Genomic DNA, 20,984 nt, shown 5'->3' with positions numbered 1-20,984 from the left:
AGTGCAATTATTAGACGAAATAATTGTTGAAAATGTTTGGCTTTATCAAATGCATTCACAAACCACCCTAAAGTTTTTAGAGCTGCTTCCGTCTTGATGAAATGTTTGCATCCATGGACACAAGTCTACATTTTTATGAAAGTATTGTGCTAAATGAATCTATATTAACCGTGTGACCCCGAAGGTAGTGCTGAGCTTGTATCCCAGAGGCATGATTTGCGAAAACGTTGTTGAGGACTACTTAATGATGTTACATATCAAGTATACCACCTGTGCAATTTGTGGTTTGAGAACAGTTATTTTGCTAATACTGTAATTTAATATTAAAAGTTGAGGATTCCAGTATAAAACAATTAACAACGTACTGGGGATATTAATAACACTTTTTTTAAAGGTCTTATAAACACATGAGCCACTGTCGGAATCATGAAATCTCAGTATATTGGTTACATATTTGTTAAGTATTTGTTACTAAATTAGGTTAACCAATTAATGTATGCTTCAATCAACCTGACCGATTTATGTGATCATCCACTGTCTTTAAAAAGATATAAGTGCGGAAAATGATCAGATTTTGTGCTCATCGCTCATAGAGTGGTTAAAGTCTCCGACGGAAATTTGACTGATTCCGAGCGGGTCTATTGAAATCGTATTGTTACGTACAATTTTTAATCGCATTACTTTTAAATAAATACGCTTTCTTTTCGGTTTTGATTGATAATTATCTATTAACAACCCCATACATGTTTTACTTTGTTCATAGTAAGGGCTGTTGTTTTGCATGTTTAAAAATAAGTATACCTTCTGTTTTGAATCATCTTTTTTCAAAACTGTGAACAAGACCGTTAAAGATCTAAAGGTGACCCACACTTCTTTAGATTAACATATCAAAGGCAATGTTCAAACATATTCAAAACACGATGAGCGTGGAAAATTTATTTAAAAGAATTTGCTCGTGTATTGTTCATAATACATGGTAAATTTCTACAAATGTGTGTTAAAATTTTTGTGTTAAGACTATAGAGAATAAGTTGGTTCCTCGTTCTTTGTTACTTATTCAAATAAGTAATAATGAAGAGTTCCGTATTCCGTAGCAAACTTTAAATAAGGTTTTGAAGAAATATAATACATACAATTCTTACTTAAAGCGGGTATATACGATTTTTATATGTGCTGAATTGTAAAATATTGATACAAATATGTTATAATAACACACAATATGCAAGAAAAATGATACATTTAAGACGAATTTCATAAAATACAGCAAATACAAATTAGCGCCCCGAGCCGATTGTGACGAAGATAATTCGTAATTATTTTCCTACAATAACCGATGCATTCGTCTTTTTAGTAAGTGTTCGTGTGTCGTATGAATCGATATCGCTGCAGGAATTTCAAATGAACCGTTAAACTAAATTTAGATTCACATCGTACATGCATGATATACATGCTGGCGAATTCGGCTGTACAGCCTTTTTCGATTTCAGAATTAAATATCTGGCTTATTTAGCATTTTTCGACACATGTTCTTTTTAACTTTTATTTTAGTTTATATTGAAATATATGTATAATAAGTTTTTACACATTTTATATTAATAAATAAATATTTGACAAGATCGTATATACCCGCTTTAAATCAAAACAAAGTAACTAGACTACAGTTACTTTATGTTTTACAATACATGTTCATGTTTATTCTGCGAAAATGATTTCTTGTTTAAACCGACTTCGAATAATAACTTAACGTCAACCGACTTAAAACCGACACAATAATTGTACATGTATTTAATTTAAAAATTCAGAGTTGTACCTTGTATTCTTCTTACAAACCTTATATAATATAATATATGTTAACACCAAAAAGGAATTGTTCCTTATTTCTTATTGTAATAAGTAATTAAGAAAAAGGAATCAACTTACTCTCTATGGATAGACGATTTAAGCTGTACATGTCTTAATAAATATGTGTCGGTAAAAATCATTGTATACTGGGAAAAACAAACAGTCTTTGTGCTCGACAGAAACATTTCGCATACTTTTATAATACAGCAACCAAACGCATCATACTGGTGTTTTCTGTGTATATGAATCATGTGGATGGATGTTTTGATCTTTCCGAAAACAACTATAATTGCATTCGTTTTGTTTTTACCAATTTGAAAATGCGCAACTATTAACAGCGGTCTATATTTTTAATACAAAATTGCACATGACAACAAGAATAGTAAGACATTCAATGATATGTTCACCATAATAATACACCATTGTACTTGGAAAATAACACACGCCATTAACAAAAATTAATAATTAGATGAAATATAAATATGTCGTGCTTAACAGAGTAAACGTGAATAGTACAAAAACTTCTTATCGTAATATGGCACATATGCTATTCTTATATTATCTATGGACTAAAATGTACCTTAACAATAAACAATAATACACAAATAAAAAAATACAAACAAGATAAACGAGGATAAATAGCTTAAACTGTTACTATTTTGTTTACATAACAAAAACTATGGCTTCCATAACACAGATAAAAAGATGGCCAAAATACAGTTTAAATCCATTCCGTAATACCACATTTAAATACTTGTAATAATGAACGTTCTGAACACCACAACATTGTGTAAAGTTTCATGTATACCTTTAAATATGAGTATTGTTGTGTACTCAAGTTAGCGAACAATGCATGACAAAACATATTCCGAATAAATATACAATACCTTAATCTGGCTTTGATTTCGTACTCTAGCGGACTAAAAAGGTTAATAAAATGATCAGCTGACCTTTTTTAAGACAAACCGTTGCGTATTTCAGTGCACAACTCAAAGATAAACAAAATGAAATTTTAGCTGCATTAAAATAAAGCAAAATATTGTGTCAAACACATATTTAATTCTAATAACACATAATTTATTCCAATTAATAAACACTAAATTGACAAATACTTCATTATTAAAAATGAAATGCTTTAACATAATTATACATGATTATACTGTGGTAATGAATTATAACCTTTCTACGATTGCAATAATATGCTTATACCATATAGTCAAGGTCATTAACACTAGTATTGCGATGCAAAGTGACACACTTATTACACCATTTTCTCGGCATGTGACACGAACATGTAATTAATTATCAAGTACACTTACTATGAAATCAATGTATTTCCTTAAAGAGAAAAGGTACAGTGAAAAACAACCACAACAACAACACATTTTATTATTATTTTAAAGAATATATAACTTTAATGGATTCAAAAGAGAATAAAACACAATTCACAAAACTTTGAAACACAACCTCATGTTTGCTCCAAATATAACAAGAATCACCCGTCAACTAATCTTCATTTTTATCTGCCACTTTAATATCTACCAACGATGGCAGGGATATTGCAAAACAGTGGAATTCGTTGTGGGAACATCCTGCAAATATGTATCTGTAAGTACCTACATGCAATCTTGTAAGAAGTTGGTAAGACAAGCGGCCATGTTTGAGCTTTTCTTAAGAACTTGAGACAGGTTTAACGATTGTTAAAATAATCGTGCTCAAACTCAAAGATAAGTCAGACTCAAAACTAATAAACGTTTCGTGCTCAGCAACTTGAGAACGGTGTTAACACTCATCTAAAAAAATCAGCAAAATCTCAAAGTTGATTGAAAATATCGACTTCAGTATGTTCGTGATACTAGGCCAAAGAGACCTGATTAAATAAATATGACCAAAAGTAAAAACAAATCCACCCTTCCATATCGAATTATACCAAAATAAGATACATCTGTTAAAACTTTAGATACTCTCGTAGTTTACTCAACTTACTTGATATGAATCTCTGGTTGCTTAAGTCTGGTTATTTCTCCGTCAATATTTAAAATCAATTCCTTTCTTCCAGATTCGGATGTTGCCTCTTGCGGGTCCAATAATCTGATTTTAAGCTCCTTGAAAAATGATTCCAAAAATGGTTCTGCCGGTTTGTTGACCTGCAATTTCCATTCAAACCATTCAAACAAGTTACTGTTACTCTGTCATAAAACAATGAATCTATTTTTAAACAAAGGTGACCACACGATAAGACTGATATAAAACCACTGTTAGAGCTTTATGTTATAACATTGAGTAATTTAATTCATATTATCAAATAGATGCATTTAAGTGGTATCGATTCATTTATGTCAACACACAATAATCAAGATCTGACGACAACTAGTGTCGCTCTGCAAACATAATGTAAAGCAGAACTCAGTTCAAATAAACTCAATTATAAACAACTTAAAAGACTGCTGATATAATTTGTCAAATATGGACGATTTTTGTACAATTTATCTCATGTTAAATTGTTAAGTCATCTCAATGCCAACATGAGCATTGAACAAAATTAAGCGATGACATACGATTTCCGCATTCATGTCCAGAAGTTGAAAAGTAGATTTGAAGAAATTGAATTTTCCGCATGGTTTGGACATATAGATTTGTGTCACGTTTGTAACAGCTTCTTGTGTTGGATTTATGAACATGTTCACGAAAGAGGAAAGCGGTTCAACAAACACAATAGCCCCGGTGAAATACCCTTCGTATGAAGTAAAGTTAGATCTGAAAACCCAAAGGATATAAGATGTAAAGAGCAAACTAAACATTATGTATACAATGAAATGTTTAGATTTTGGTCGTATTAAAACGCCTACTCTATCCGATTAATGGCCTCGTGATACTGGTTTTATACAGAATTTATGCGGCTTTGCGTTGAGAGATACAATACGACTAACTAATACAATACAAGTTAATTGCGTAACAAAAATATATTACGCGGAACAAGAAAACTTTTTACTGTATTTAGTTGTCGTAAAATTAAGTTTCAAAAAAAAGGATGTCATCATCCTCCTACCTTTGTTCAGACACGTCACTTTTCTTCGGCTCCGGTTCAGAGTCCTGACCAGGAGTGTCTATATCGGTCTCCTTGCCTTTAGAATTAATACCAGACGCAGTGGGTTGTTCCAAATACGCCATAGTTGCTGAATTGCACTCTTGAAACTCCAGTGGAGCTTTTATATCGATCTTTAGTTTGAGAGTTCGAAACCTCCCAAACAGCAACGACAAAAAGGATGCTGCAAATACATTAATATGTGGGAAAAGCATAAACATTAGAGCATAGGGTTTACTGTTTACAGGCGTTAATCATACGGAGCGTTTGCTCTCCTGTTTTACGATTTTGGTAATTATTCTTACCTTAATGTCATACAAGTGTGCAATTATCATCAAACGCATCGTTGATATAACACAAAACAGAAGCACCATACCTGGATATCGCAAAACTCCCAAATGTCTTTTTGTTTCAGCAGCATATATGATGTCTCCCCATACACCGTATCCGACTAGAAGAACGGAGTAAGAAAGCAATCTGCCCTCCGAGCACACGCTGCATATATTTGCCTTAGAGCGAAACCCTGGGTACAAACAACAGTAACTAGAGCTTTGTCACAGACGTGACGTATACCCATACATGCTGCATTTACACATACTATTTTGCATGCTGTCTTCACAAAACAAGAGAAGCTAATTTATGGCGATTTTTTAAATTATTATGCCATTATCTTTTATGGCCATTTTCACCTTTAAACTTATGAATTCTTTTGCATGACACGCCGTCCAATGACTTTGAACACAATTACTGTACAGAGTCATTTTAAATCTCACAATGAATAATGACATAGTTATGGCACGGACAAGCTCATTTATGGCCATTTTTGACCGTTGAACTCAAAGTGTGACCTTATCTTGGAGATATCGACGTAATTCTTTCGCATGCCACACCGTCCACTGATGGTGAACAAATGTGCCAAATGATTTTAAAATCTCACAATGAACGACATAGTTATGGTCCGGACAAGCTCATTTATTGCTATTGTTGACATTTGAACTCAAAGTATGACCTTGACCTTGGAGATATCGACGTAATTCTTTCGCACGACACACCGTTCAATGATGGTGAACAATTGTGACGAATAATTTTATAATTTCACAATGAACGACATAGTAATGGCCCAGACAAGCTCATTTATGGCCATTTTCGACCTTTGAACTCAAAGTGTGACCTTGACTTTGGAGATATCGACGTAGTTCTTTCGCATGACACATCGTCTAATGATGGTGAACAAATGTACCAAGTCGTTTTAAAATCTAACGATAACACAGTTATGGTCCGGACAAACGTTTGGTTAAAAACGCACTGAGTGACCCCGTGACCTAATTTATAATCCGGCATGACCCATATTCAAACTTGACCTAAACATCATCTAGATACAACTTCTGACCAAGTTTGGTGAAGATCGGATGAAATTTCATCGGATGTTGAAATGGACCGACCGACCGACAAAGTGACTCCTATATAGCCACTATTACCAATTGTAATTGGGGTATAATTACCCACGTATAACTGTGTAAAATGGAACATTAAACGTAACTCACCGACAAATAAATATTCTTAAGATGCATCAGTCAAATTAAATTAATCGTATTTAACATGCCTTCTATGATATTAAATATTCATATTACGGGAATGAAATTATGTTGAATAATAGTATACGTATACAGATTAACGTTTTATGACTTTCACATATAAGACATACTGGACAAAAGGAACTGATAATGCATGTGATTCAAGTGGAATATGCATACGGCCATTCTTTTATTATTGACAGATAATTATAGGTAAAAACTCATTACAACCTAACCAAGAGTAAAACGTTCGGATGTCTTTACCAATTACAATCGCATATGCAGCAGTTGAGATGTCATAGTTTCCAAGAAATTGCTTTGCGACTCCATTACCTGTACCTGTTAAATATATTGAAAAAACTATATTACAAAAATAAAATAGTAAAAAGCACAACAACGAAAAGTTATTACACATTTTTTTAATTAACTGTTGTATCAAAATGATTTTTTTTCAATCCTTTTAAACCTGAATAATTATATAAAATTAAATCAAAATTGAAGTTTTCAAACTGTCTAAAATATATGTATTGGCAAGTATTGTTAGGAAAAAATATTTCATTTTATGTATCATGTGAACCAAACGAATATTTCGATCACAGAAGTAAAAAAAAACGAAACTGACACTTATGTTAAGGATATTTTACCACAAGGAATCAAAGCCATTGGAATCGTAAGTTCCATTGGTGAGAATTCGAGGTTGTTTATGTCGCTTCCGGTTTCAACCGCCATACGTCTGACAATCCCATTCGCTGCCTCGTGAAACAGGCCGTCTCCGCCAACCAAGGTTATACTGTTTAAAAAAAAATAATTATAATAAAAAAGAGGATATGCATTATTATTCTTTAACATTGATATTTTTGTTTTTAAGACATTACAATTTAGGAAACATAAGACATTTAAAAAAAAGGTTTCCATACTAAGATTACAACGTATGGATCAGTCGCCTAAATTCATACTTAATTGATATAAAAAAATCGGGATGTCATCAAACAATGGCCAATTATGATCAGCTCTTTAAAGAAGGAAATGTTGTACAGCAAATACAGTTTGAAAAAGTCGATGGGACACAATATGTCCTTAAATAATACATTAATTAATAAAAGTGTTAATCAAACGGATTAACGAAGAATTGATTTGTTTAAGCAAGTGAATGGACAAAAACAACAATCTACCCATCAATGGAGCTGAGGTCATAAGTAGACAGAATGTCTTCTGTGTGATGTGCTCTAGCGGTTACTGAACAAGAATCGCTATATATCCAGCTTACCAGTTACCATTGCCATTATTTCAGTACATCAGCTGTTGCTTATGTTTTGGAAAGCGATTGTTTTTTTTCCAAAGATTTTGTTGTACTTCAATGGCCCTACAAACGTCTGATCTATAAGATAGCATGTTAATCTAAAGAAGCGCCGTTTTTGGCAATTCATTTCTTTCGTTATCACATCGAGGCATCAGAATTCTAGGCGTGAATCGTCACCTCAAAACAAGAAAACAGTATATTTATGCCTTGAAGAGTATAAATCAATTTGGGGATCGTTTCGGACATTATCTATTGCGTTCGATAACCAAATCATGTTTAAGCATATAAGGTCATTGTGATCCTACGACCTACGAGCTAGTAATGAGTCAATAAACGTAGAATGTAATTTGTAATTTGGGACACACATCTTGCAAACATGCCTGCATTTGATCACAGATCTGAGAATTCATTAATACATGACACGAAAAAGTTTCCATCTTACAAATGCGAACTTAAATCGCAAGCTCTCAATATGAATCCGCACACATGCTTCACTTTAAGTACGTTTATTCATCGTGATTATTCAGTCAAATGGTCGAAGAATAACACGTTCCATTATTTGACGAAGGTGTATGTGGGAGGATTTTCAGTTGTGACTAGAATTTCAAGAAATCAGTCCGTTTCACGTAATTAATGTTTAGTTATCGTATATAAGCTTGTCGAATAGTAATATAATACTCAGTGAATATTATGAACGAGCGAACGCACTGACCTAATAGAAAGCTCAGGCAAATGCGCTCCAAATTAAATGATAAAGATTTACGATTCATAAACACTGTTATATATTTCCCCGCAAACACTTGTATTTGTGCACGCTTTTTTCTTTCTTGCTGAATCGCTTAGAGCAGGAGGTCCTCGCTTGAGCTCCGCTTGTTAATAACATAATCATTTTAATGAGACCTGCGTCGTGCTTCCGACGCTGCCCGAAGCCAATGTCGCTTTTGCTCGTAAATGTTCGAATATCTTCGCGAACAATTCAAATTGAATATATTGTCTCACAAAAAATAAAAAAACAAGCACTATGTATCTCGTTAGTATATATGTAACTAGACCATATCTAGCGTCGAAATTTAGGCTATTGCTATAAGGAACACTGATTTTTTGTGTTCTAGTTTTATTTCACTAAATTTTCGTGGAACTTGCGGCAAAATTGGCCTAAAGGATGTAAATATTTATAGGTTTTGTTAAGTGAACGTATAAGTAGCTCCAATATAAAGAAGTGAAACTCCAGCTGCTGGAGCAGTATTGAATTTTCATTAAAAACAATTAGTTGGTCCTTTATTTAAGGCCAAGCATTATAAGTAAGGTGTTGTTTGGTTTTGTATATACTCGCTGGATGATTTATAAAGCTAGGATGGTGTGACTTGGCGTTTTGCGTATTAAAAATAAACGCGAATGTACAGCACTTTTGTATAATTCGCTGTAAAATGAAACAGATGAAAACTATGACAATACGACTGGTAGATAGACTTTAAGGTGTCACATGTTTATAACGTATTGAGCTATAAAGTCGTCAAAGTAATATGGAAAAAAGTACAGATCGTAATCCGGACTTGCTGCACATATGTATTGAATAATCAATATTGACAAAAATAATACTACAAAGACGCAATGCAGTGACATATTTAAAACATAACATTTTCATTTAGTAAACACGAACCTCATTTCTTTAGTCTATGGTATCATAAGAGCTTTTACTTATTATAGCTTATTATTACTGCTTAATAAGCAGTTAATGCTTTTTACAGGATATATATAGCCCAATCGAAATCAAAACAAGAGTGCTTCGATGTGCTTATTTTGATATATTATCTGGCCGTATTACCTCAAAATCCGTTTATATTTTCCAGTTTTATTCGAAAAACGTTGTGGTTAAGGCAATAGACACCTGTAATTAATTATGTGCTAAGAGCGACGTTTAACTACTTTAAAACTGATTTAAGCCCCCAACGCTTTGCATGGACCGTTCAAAGCGATGAACCGAGCTAAACTATATGTTATGTTTAATATAACGTTGTATTTAGTGTTCAGAATTCATTAGCAAATTAGTCAATTGGCTTAAATAAAATAAAAGCAAATGGTAATACCAATTTACTTGATGGCAATAACTAATATTTCTGAAGTTTCATGATTTCTATAGTCAAGACAGTAAAACAGCTATGCTCCGAATGGTCTGTTTAAGCCGACCACCAATTTAGCGATCCTTTATTTTGGTCGCTCTCATACGAAATACCGACTGACAAGAAGAGCGACGGACAGGTGTAAAGCAACATAAATTAATATTTTACTGCAAAAATCAATCAACAATTTTCATTCCGTAATTGTTTTACATCTTTAATTCCCAACAGGTTATGTTAATTTATGTTACGTTTGACTGATGTAAACTTCAACCAATACCTTAAAATAATCTTACTTGATAATGAAAAACTTGCTTTACCGAGTATCAGTGTAAACGGCCTAACGGACCGGATTGACGATCTTAGCAAGAGAACATAATGACCGAAAAATAGGCAGCTGTTTATATTTACTACATGTATAATAACAAAAATAACAAAACATGCTAACATAAATAAACATTGCAAAATGTAGCTTGAAATATGACCAAACTAGACTAGAGCACCAAAAACATAACAAAAACATTATACCAGTGTTGAACACATTGCACGCCAAAGATTTCAAAAGCGTGTAAAAAAGCTTGGATAAAAATCAAGTAGAAAAATCTACGTAAACGAAACATCAATACCGATTTCAACGAAAAACATCAACAGTTTGTATGTATATGTAGCAATTAATTACAACAATAACATAATTAAACGTTTACACATGTAGAATCAAAATTGTTACGAAAACGTGAATAACATACTAGTAATCAGAGAAATATAACAAACGTTTTGATGGGATTTTAGTTACATGTTTAAAGTGCTGCACACACTGCATGCTGAGAAATGGTAACTTGTCAAACCAATACAGGAACTTATACTCGCATGTGTACAATATCGTTATTTTCATGTACGTTTATATATGGGGCCATTTATTCCCACAATCTAAACATCATATAGCCTTCATCGGAATAAATTATACACTTCAGCCGACTCTTCCTGTCACGCCAGGAATGTTGCAAAAGATTGGAACTTTTCCGGGGTAATAACTGAAATAAACGGAAATATATGCACAATATACACTCACTACGTTAAGTTATTGTACAAACAATGATTCATATTTAAATTAAAGATGATACGAATATCCACACCAAAAATCATAATGTGTACTATATAGCTAAATTTCAATTTGACATAAAATATAGATAAGTGAATGAAGAATGAATACAAGCAGTTTCATTACACCTTTATTGATGTCTACACCTACCGGGCGGTGAATTCTGGTTCCTTCAGGGTGAACATTTCTCCATCTATGGACAATGTCCGTTCAAGACGTCCCAAATAAGATTCAGCATCGTTAGGGTTGTTGACTTGGACTGAGAACTCGTTAACAAACAAGGACAAAGCGTGCTCTGGCGGTTCGTCAGCCTGCAATTGTTAAGCCGTAAATTGTGCAAATGTTCATTATTGTTCAAATGAAATGAAGTTAACATGACCTTTATCCCGGACCCGGCAACATGACTTGAGTGTTGATTGGTCATCAGACCATATCTTCTTCGGTCAGTCACCCCTACCTCTGCTTCGAGTTATGCCGTTGTTAGATGGTCGCTTTAGCGACCGTCTAATGTGCTTGATGTAAAATTCAGGTCGATACGGCCTGGGTATGATTAGCCCAATTCCCGCTTACACTACGCGCGAAGAAAGAGTTGTATAATTTATGCAAGAGGTTTGAGTTCTCCAATTATGTTTATTCACAAATGGAAACATTATATTAATATCGTGTTAAATGCAATAGTTTCGAATGGTGTTTTATAGAAAAGAATAAAAAAAACAATGATCGTATTGCACGTGTCGCGGAGGAGATTGTTTATGAATGATTAAAATAGTCCACTTTCTGCTGCGTCTGCGTGACGTAGTACTTTCGCTCATCTCATTCATAAATCTGAGGCTGGCGATAAACAAAGGGGAGTCCGGGTGAGAATTACGCACTAGTATAAGGTTACGCTTGTTTATATTCACAGGTCTCAATTAATAACACGTTGACCACGAGTTCAACAATTATTACCGGGATACGATAGACAACATAAAAATGATTCATTATCGCTGAAACTGTTAAAAAACATTTAAATATAACAAGAATATTCTCTAAAAAATGTAGTCTTGCTGTTTTGAAATAAGGTTTGGAATTTTGGTTTCTAAATAACTTAATTAAAAACAAAAGTTTAATTATAGTGTTTTTTACTTTTAGTCGCATATTTACCGCATTATAATGTGTGTTATAATAGGCAAACCGTACATTAGTAAAATTCAATCTGCCTTCGCACATAGAAGGAATGGGTCAATTAGGTGCTGCGTTTCCTTTGCTTACTTCAGTTAGAGGTCAATTCTTTACGTAAAAGCAATCACAAGGCCCCGGCTTCAGAGGAATTGCGGAGCGTTCTTACATAATTAAAGTCGTAGTCGCATGGTATTTGCGTTTAGCGTCCTATTTGGTCACGTGGTTCTTTTTCGCGGGTGTTTTGGCATTCATGATATGAGGCTATTAATAGATGCGCCTGTCGATAAACAAAGGAAAGTTTACGGGCGATAACAACGCAATAGGTTACGCTCTCACATACAACTCAATGACGTAGTACAGGTCGTAAATTGAGAGATTTGGGAAAAAGTTGACGCTTATTTATATTCTCAATTTATAAAACGTTGAACATAAGTTCAACAATAACTTCAGCGATACGATAGACTAAAAAAAATCATAATCGCTTAACCCGAATATAACAAATAATTTATAATAATAATACGAATGACCTGTTTCATAACCTCGTTGAAGCTACTACATCGGGTATTTCTGGAAAGCGTTCTTGGTTCTCAACACATAGCGGCGATCTTTTGTATTTACGGGTGCTAGCAACGCAATAGTAGAAGCTTAGTAGAAGGGTTAGCTTGTTTATATTCACAGTTCTCAATACATTGACAGTTGGATATGAGTTCATCAATTACTCAGGCATACTATAGGCAACCTCGAAAATGCTTTATAATCGCTAAAACCGAAAACAACTAAATATATTATATTAAATATATTTATAACAATACATGTCTTTTAAAAATGTAGTCGGCGTATACGCCGACTTTGAAATAAAGTTAGCAATTTACTTTTCTAAATAATTGAATACAATAAAACAAAAGTTAAACTATTGTGTTGTGTTTTTCACTTGTAAGCTGCATATTCACCGCATGAAATGTGTGTTAGCATTGTCAAACCACACATTAGTGTGAGTAAATAAAAAATATACTACGGGAGAGCACTTCATATGTGTCCTCATATGCCTTGTTATGAGTATCTTTCTTCATTATCGAAATATATCGTATGTTTATATTTGATTTAAACGCAGTTTTCTTTCGTCACATTTAAATCACACGTCAATAGCGCCGTCATGCGAAAATGGGTCTTATGCGTTTCGGCAAGCGTTTGTTAAACCCAACATGTGCTCTTGCGCAGTCAGGCCATAGGCGATGCTGTTCGCTTTAAAATCACTCAATATGTTATGTTCTCCTTACCAGAAGGAGGGATAGCTGAGTGGGCTATTTATATGATGGGCGCATATGGAATAAGACCCATTTTCGCATGACGAGGGTCATTACAAATCTCATTGCGAATTGAAAATCCCACATTTAAAAACAATGCTTTTTTATACAAAATTGAATTCAAAATAGCAAACTTGTTAATAATGGCAGCCTATCGACGCATTAAGGAATGATTTCCAGACGTGCTGACCAAGTACGGCAAACATTGTGGTATGATAATTAAACGATTTTCTCTTATCGTGACACTATACTATTTCGCTAATGATTGTTTTCTCATCTTGGAGGCGAAATTGAAATTCTGCGAGATGGATTGTAACGCGTAATTGTAACAGGGCCACAATTTGTGTCGTTTGAGCATACAGAGAGTAGTCCGGAATTCCTTACACTTAACAGTGCTACATCCTTTGAATTGAGCACATACGCAGTGATGTAGCAAAAATTCAGAGGTTGTATCTCGAATCAGCTTATTAAATATTCGAAAATATTCATGCGTATCTGTTGGCGTTATGTTAAAGTCACTAAGATGAAAACTGAAACAGCTTCGCCTAAAAGCGCATTAGTGCTCTATACCTATGTTTATGTTAGCGTTGTTGACACCGTGTGAACTGCTCGGGTAACAAGTAAAGCATAAACAGCAATGTTTATATACTTTTATTCCTCCATATACAAGATACGAAGATTATTGTATATTTTGAATTTGTATATGGTGTCAAAAATCAAAAGTTTTGTACACGGAACTTTCATTATGAATTTATATTCTTGGTGAGATAGTCATTTGATATTAAAAAAAATATTCCTTTAATATGATGGTGACTGCAAATTTTCTTTATATTAAGTTCTCATTACCATTTTCATCATACTTTCTTTGCTTTCAGAACTTCCAAAAAAGCATGCTGTTTTTATTTTGTCTTAGTTATTTCTATGAAATAATAAGGATGATAAAAAGTGCACACAAAACTCGACCCGTGCGCTATGACACACACTTTTTAAAGTTGAATGGCGTGTGTTCATTTCAAACTTGCGATTGATTTTGAAAAATGAATTGCGTGTTAAATTATGCAATAGCGAACATCTTCAGTGCCTTCAGCGCTTTGATTATTTACTGCTATAGGTATGTACCAGACTTTGTGCTGGTAACCGGCTATCCCATGAAAATGTGGCGCAAAATCCAAACAAGCAAACAAACGAAATTACTTATCATTAAATCGGCGCTTCACAATACGACTTAATATGGCACGTAAAACAATCACTAGATTTATACTCAGTAACTCAAAATGTTAAACAGCGAAAATCTTTCTCTTTTGACATTCAAATTTAGTTTTAGGTGTTTGTTTTATCATTTATACTAACATAATTTGTTAAAAACAGCATGGATTTAGATAAAACTTGTTTCGTGTGATATACTGGGTCAATATAAATTTGTTTGAGGCTTAATTGAAACACTATCAATCCAAGATAAGTTGTTCTAAAGGGAGCTAATAAAAAGATGGAAAATGTGACTTTCCACTCAATAAGTATAAGTAACATCAAATTCAATAGACGTCTTCCTGTTTTCCCTCAAATGAACGTGCAGGTCTATAATTTGTGTTATTGGGTTTCGTGCTTCATAACAATGGTTTATTGAAATTATTAAAATAACGTACAAATTGGCTTTTATTCAAGGCCATATTCCACACAGTTTTCAGCATCTCCCATTTGCTGCACGGCTTGTGAATGACGAGTTGTGACGCGTCGCTTATCGGCTTATAATTGGGCGTATGGAAAGTGTCAACTAATGATGACACCATGACGTCCAGGTCAACAAGAGCAACAAAGGGTCCCCGAACCACTCTCAATGTTGCACTGGAAAACAAAGATGTATTTTCAACGACAGTCATAGTTCAAGAGCATAACACTTTCATATTTTTACAAAAACTTATTCGGGTATTTCTTATATTTGTAACGGCGAAAAGGTCATTATAATACACTAAATTTTACGGCTTCAAAATAATTGGTACCTATTAGACTACAATTAATACATTTCATGCCATAAATGGCCATTTTAAAGACACTTGAACTAAATAAAAAATACATAACAGTATCTATAAGAAATAGAAGGACTAAAGAAAATAAACGCCAACAGTCTGAAATATAAGATAGACAACATAGTTTAAACTTTAAACTTAGGAACCACACAAATAAATATGAGGAGACACGCTTTAGCTACTTCGTGTTCATGCTTTGATTGAGTGTCAACTATATATTCTCTCAAAATGTGCACATGACAAGAGCCAAACAAGACACATATTATACACTTTTTTTTATCTCAAACCAATTTAATTTGTATGACATAATATTATCTCAAATATTTGCCATTAATAGTATGTTGGTTTAAACATCAAAATATCTTTTCGAATACAAATGTACCGTTTCATGCCATTACCAATGAATAAATTCAGCTAAGATTTGAGAGTAATTAAAAAACAAATATAATCAATTAAGAAAGTTAAAGCATGTTTATTTAAAGGTGCTTCACACAAACGCATACCCATACGCATTAACTTACCTCCCCTGAGTGTTACTCTCGCTAGCCTCTTTTTTAGTATTTCTTGTGTAACGATCATCTCGCAAGAACCTTTCTAATGCCGTTTCATTCCGACCAGAACATTTTTCCGCGGCTTTAAATTTTAAGGTTAAGTCTGCCACTCTCTGACTCTTGATTAAGAATTGCTGGATCGTCGACACTGAATATAATTCCAAATTTCTGTTTTAAGTAAATACTAGTCAGTTATAATATCACATACGCGAAACGCATGATACCAAATACAAACATGCTAAAATGTTAGGGAAAATGCTTGAAAATTAATCACAATTATTGAAGGCATTGATATAATGAGATAAGCATATTTGTAATCGCCACATAAATGGTACTCTTCCTGACCATCTTTTTAGCCCAGAAACAACCCACATTGATCTAATAGCATTATATTTTATTATTCATATTCATGCATTTTGAAAAGTTCTTACTTTCTTTCATGTATGAGTAGTGCAAATTCTTATTTTATTATGTAATTTTTACACCTAAACGTAAATGAAAGGTTCATTATTGATTTAACACAATGAGTTCAATTTTTATACAAATTACGGTATAATGTTATTTAAGGTGTAATGCAAATACACGCTCAATGCCTAATCTCCTTACATGGTATCCTAATTTGGCCCATACTACGCCTTCCTTCGCTGAGTGTCAGCAAGTCTGACCATATTCCACTGACCAACACGAATGCATACGCAATAAACTCATTGCCCGAATACACACTGAAAATATTATTCTTTGTTTTGAACCCTGCAATATAAGGCATAAAGTAAATATCTCTTTTTTTAAATCTACCATTAACGTTAACAGAAGACCAGTAATTTTATAGATTATTCTAAATACTCATTTTTTTTCTAAATTATAGAAGTAAAGTATAGAATGTGTTTTATATAATAACGAAATCATATTGCACTGAGTGTATACACTTATGTTTATGACTAATTGTAAACAAAGAATACAACTGTTGGTTACCCAAAACTATAGCATATACTGCAGTTGCTACGTCAAAACATCCATTAGCTCCAAAAGCTATTCTGTTTCCACTGCCTTAAACAAAAATGAAACAATGGTTGTTATGACGTCTTCTTGGCTTATATGTTTTCGTTTTCGTAATTTAATAAGTCAACGGGTGATGTATATGAATTACTGGATTTCCATTAAATACATTATTGTCATCGAACTGCACAACAACAAGTGAAAAATAGAAACTTAATTAACCTGTTAGAAAACAGGTATCCCACTGTAAACTGTCAATAAACTGAATTATGCTTTTAATTTACTTTTCGCAGTAATATATATTTTGTGGAAATATTATGTTCAGACACTTTTCTGGAACTATGGAAGAATAATGTGCACTGCTATAAAATTCAACATAACATTAAAAATAAAAAAATAATGTGCAAATAATCAATATCAATACTGTTATATCTAGCCTAAACATTTCGTATTATGAGGGCATATAAGAAATTATCGGTTACCACATGGAATATGTCCAACAGACACAGTTAACTCTGGCGGTTCATAGTTGGGATCATTTAAATCCTTGCCCGATTCAATTGCCATTCTTTTGAAGAGAGCATTTAACAAGGTGTGGTACATACCATCGCCGCTAACAAAGATGATGCTGAAACAAATGACACTAATGTTATAAAAGCAAACAATAGTTCCGCGGTCGGACACTCATTCTCCCCAAACAGGGCTTTGAACTAGTGACCCCAATTTCAAAAGCATAATTGTAACGCAAACACAACCATTGGATTTAAAATGTGCACACTTAAAAGAAGTGGTAAAATTAGTGACATTTAAGCTTGTACAGATGTGTACAATTGAAACTCAACAGGACTAATCTTTTCACAGCCTTTTTTCCATGAAAAGAAAAATTCTTACTAATATTGTTTTTGCTAAAGAATGGACGAAAACACGTGTACATAGGCTTCGGTAACTGCTGAGATGCAACATCGCAGTGACATGACTGGATCGGAGCAATCTTCATGAAATAGAAGCCGCCATTAGACACATTTTTGTAACATAATGATGGTCGATTCAAGTTTTACTGTATTTTTATATTATTAAAAGTCTGTGTAATATCTTTTCAAATTTTATTTAGAAAATGACATTGATTCGCATACAATAAGACTGTTACACACCAGAAAACCTTCCAGTTCTGAAAGGATTTCACTTTTGAAGCATTATCTACTGTTAAAGCGGAAATTCGGCGAGGAGTGTGGTCAGGAGTCCTGATCCCGTTCCATTAACATTGAGCACTTAATGTTTCATCTAGTGTGTTCGAAAGTTTTTTCTTTTATATGACATAGATACCTAGTAATTTTACTCAACCACCTTGTTTCTTAGCCAAGGTGACCCTGACTAGATCGCGTCCAATATATTAATGGTAAAAATGTTCCCACACAAATTCAATTTTTTTTGTCTGTTTAGAGATCACAAGATTTTATTTTTAAATCGACCTATAAACCAAGTATTTAATCCCACATGACTCAGACAAGATACCATTCGGACAAAATGTTCACATCAAGTTTCATGAAAATAGAGCAATAAATGCAGCATTTAACGTGTTCACAATCCACATTTTGATGAAGTGCAAATCCTGATGGCCTTATATTTAGCACACGGCAAAGATTTATTATTTGATCAGATTTCTTCAAGATCACAATTCTTACCAAGACCATCAAGATTGAGTAAAAAAAATATGGCCTCTAGAGAGGTTATAAGGTTTTTCTAAGAGGGTATATAGTTTGTGGACGCCTTCCTCTTTGTAAGAAGACGCACACGACCAAGATCCGTTGTTTGTGCAGATTTTTTAAAAGTAATCATTCTTACCTAGTTTAATCAACATTTAGTAATAAATATGGCCTATTGAGTTATTACAACGATTTTTTAAGTTTTAAACATGTGACCTAGCTTTTAGGCAGACGTGGCCCTGATTCCAACTCACGATCATCATTTCCCCAAAGTGTCATCAATACTGAGTTATCAAGGAAACTTTAAAAATGGAACCAATATGTTTTGTTTTATTTTACCTTGTTTGGGGATGCGCGTTACCCAGATTCGAACTTGGTCGGGATAAATATGCTGACCAAGTTTCCTCTAGATCCGATGCAAAATTAGTTATCTTGAGCGATAACTTGTCTACTTTAAACGTGTTACTGTACCCTTACACAAACAATAAAACACTATCGAAATACTAGAGTTGGGCTTATTGGGAAAACCGGTATGACAAATCAACGTGAACCCTTTTGTAATCATTGCAAATGTGATTCGTGTCGCAGACACAGAACCCAAATTATCAATATATGAACTCACGTAAAATTCTGATCAGATAAATAAAGATTAAACACTAACAAGCCTTTATGTTACATAAACCCATATACTTTTTGACGGCTTTGTTTAAACAAAAGTGCAAATTATAACTTTCAGAAAGCACGTACCATAACGTTCTAGAGGTTTAACAACTACACGGTGTTTGCATTCCCGAAAATTTGCTATATTGCATTGGCGTTCAATTAATTATCGCAAGAAATATAGACCGAAAGTAGACTTAGACAGCTACGCCGAAATAACGGCTTTTTACGACCAATTTGGTTATGTCCAAAATTCAAATGCCAGACAACAGACATGAAGACACTTTGTGTAAACAATACTTAGTAATACTTAACATACTTTATAAACAATTAAAACTAACCCGTTAATTGTCTGAAGATTATACCCAGTGATGGTTTCTATTGTGTGCCCAGCACTCTGTGTGACTACAAGATTTAAAGATACATATATTACCGGTACACACTGTTAGTCAACAACATAAAAAAACACATAACTAAAATACATGTTAAGTCAGAAATATTCTGACAAAGACAGGTTAACTTGACTGATGGTAAAACTATTTTTGTCAGACAGCTCATGGACTATTTCAATTTTGAAGTCATTTAAATTACATATTTTTTCAACTAAAATCAACATCATGTAATTATTAAATCAATCCTAGTAGAACATTTGAAATCTCACCTTTACGTTCAATCAGTATATTGCAAAATAGAAGCTTAAAGCTTTTAGAAAACAAAATAATCCATAGACAAAAACAGTTTTACCTTTTTAAACATCATCAAGACGTCAATGGCAAAATAACGGCCAGTCGGACAAACTTCCCATACTGAAATCTTAAGCAAGTACACGAAGGCTTATGACTTAATGAGGTCACTTTATTCAATAAAAGGACCTCATTGTGTTTTAAATCAAATTTCAAGCATTCTCCGCCAGCATAGTCTTGAAACATCTACTAGAAATCAATAAATGGACATATTAAGGGCATCACGAAACCTGCCGCCATGTTAGTCAGTTATGGAGCGAAAACAACGTTTTTTTATTTTAAGATGCGCTGACCAAGTATTATTTTACGTAACTTCATGACGGTTTTGGCTTGATATGATTTGAATTTTAAGTTTTCAAGTGCTATGGACCAAACTTAAAATAAAAGATAAACGCGATGATTTCAAGTATCTGCCAAACACACATTGTCTTCAATTTAAATTTCCGCCTTGATAACAGATTTCGCCATGGTACTGCTTTGCTACATGTTGAAGGATATTAACAGTTGTGTTAAGCGCTTAACTTAAATTAGCCCATTCTGTTAAATGCATAGAAAATTGGGTTGGTGATGCTTAATAAAACTGTATTGAGTAAGGCTTGAAAAACATATCTAGCTAAGAAAGTTTGAAATTAACAAATAGGTGTGTCTTAAAACATAAGTGTTTTCAAATAAATTAAAACTATTAAATTTCCAACCAAACATATGTAGCAACGTTTTCCTTTAGTTTGTTTCCAAACTGGTTTTTGTCTAAAATACATTATCATTTCTTTGAGCAATATGTTCTACAAGTATTAACTATATTTATACGCAACAAATCATAAATAG

General features: G+C 33.4%; 1 protein-coding gene across 1 annotated transcript; it reads right to left on the bottom strand.

The window, feature by feature from the left end:
* Positions 1-10,537: 10,537 nt before the first annotated feature.
* Positions 10,538-20,399, bottom strand: LOC127835931 (uncharacterized). The gene is made up of 9 exons (XM_052362351.1): positions 20,390-20,399; positions 19,758-19,821; positions 17,536-17,681; positions 17,030-17,104; positions 16,664-16,807; positions 16,028-16,205; positions 15,126-15,324; positions 11,168-11,328; positions 10,538-10,949 (listed from the first exon to the last, which is right to left on the bottom strand). Exons 1-9 carry the CDS (start codon positions 20,397-20,399, stop codon positions 10,886-10,888), a joined length of 1,041 nt encoding a protein of 346 aa, XP_052218311.1. The 3' UTR covers positions 10,538-10,885.
* Positions 20,400-20,984: the final 585 nt, after the last annotated feature.

The sequence above is a fragment of the Dreissena polymorpha genome, chromosome 6 (assembly GCF_020536995.1).
Source record: "Dreissena polymorpha isolate Duluth1 chromosome 6, UMN_Dpol_1.0, whole genome shotgun sequence".
NCBI lineage: Eukaryota > Metazoa > Mollusca > Bivalvia > Myida > Dreissenidae > Dreissena > Dreissena polymorpha.
Note: the sequence above shows the minus strand (reverse complement) of the source record. Positions and strands in the feature narration are given on the sequence as shown.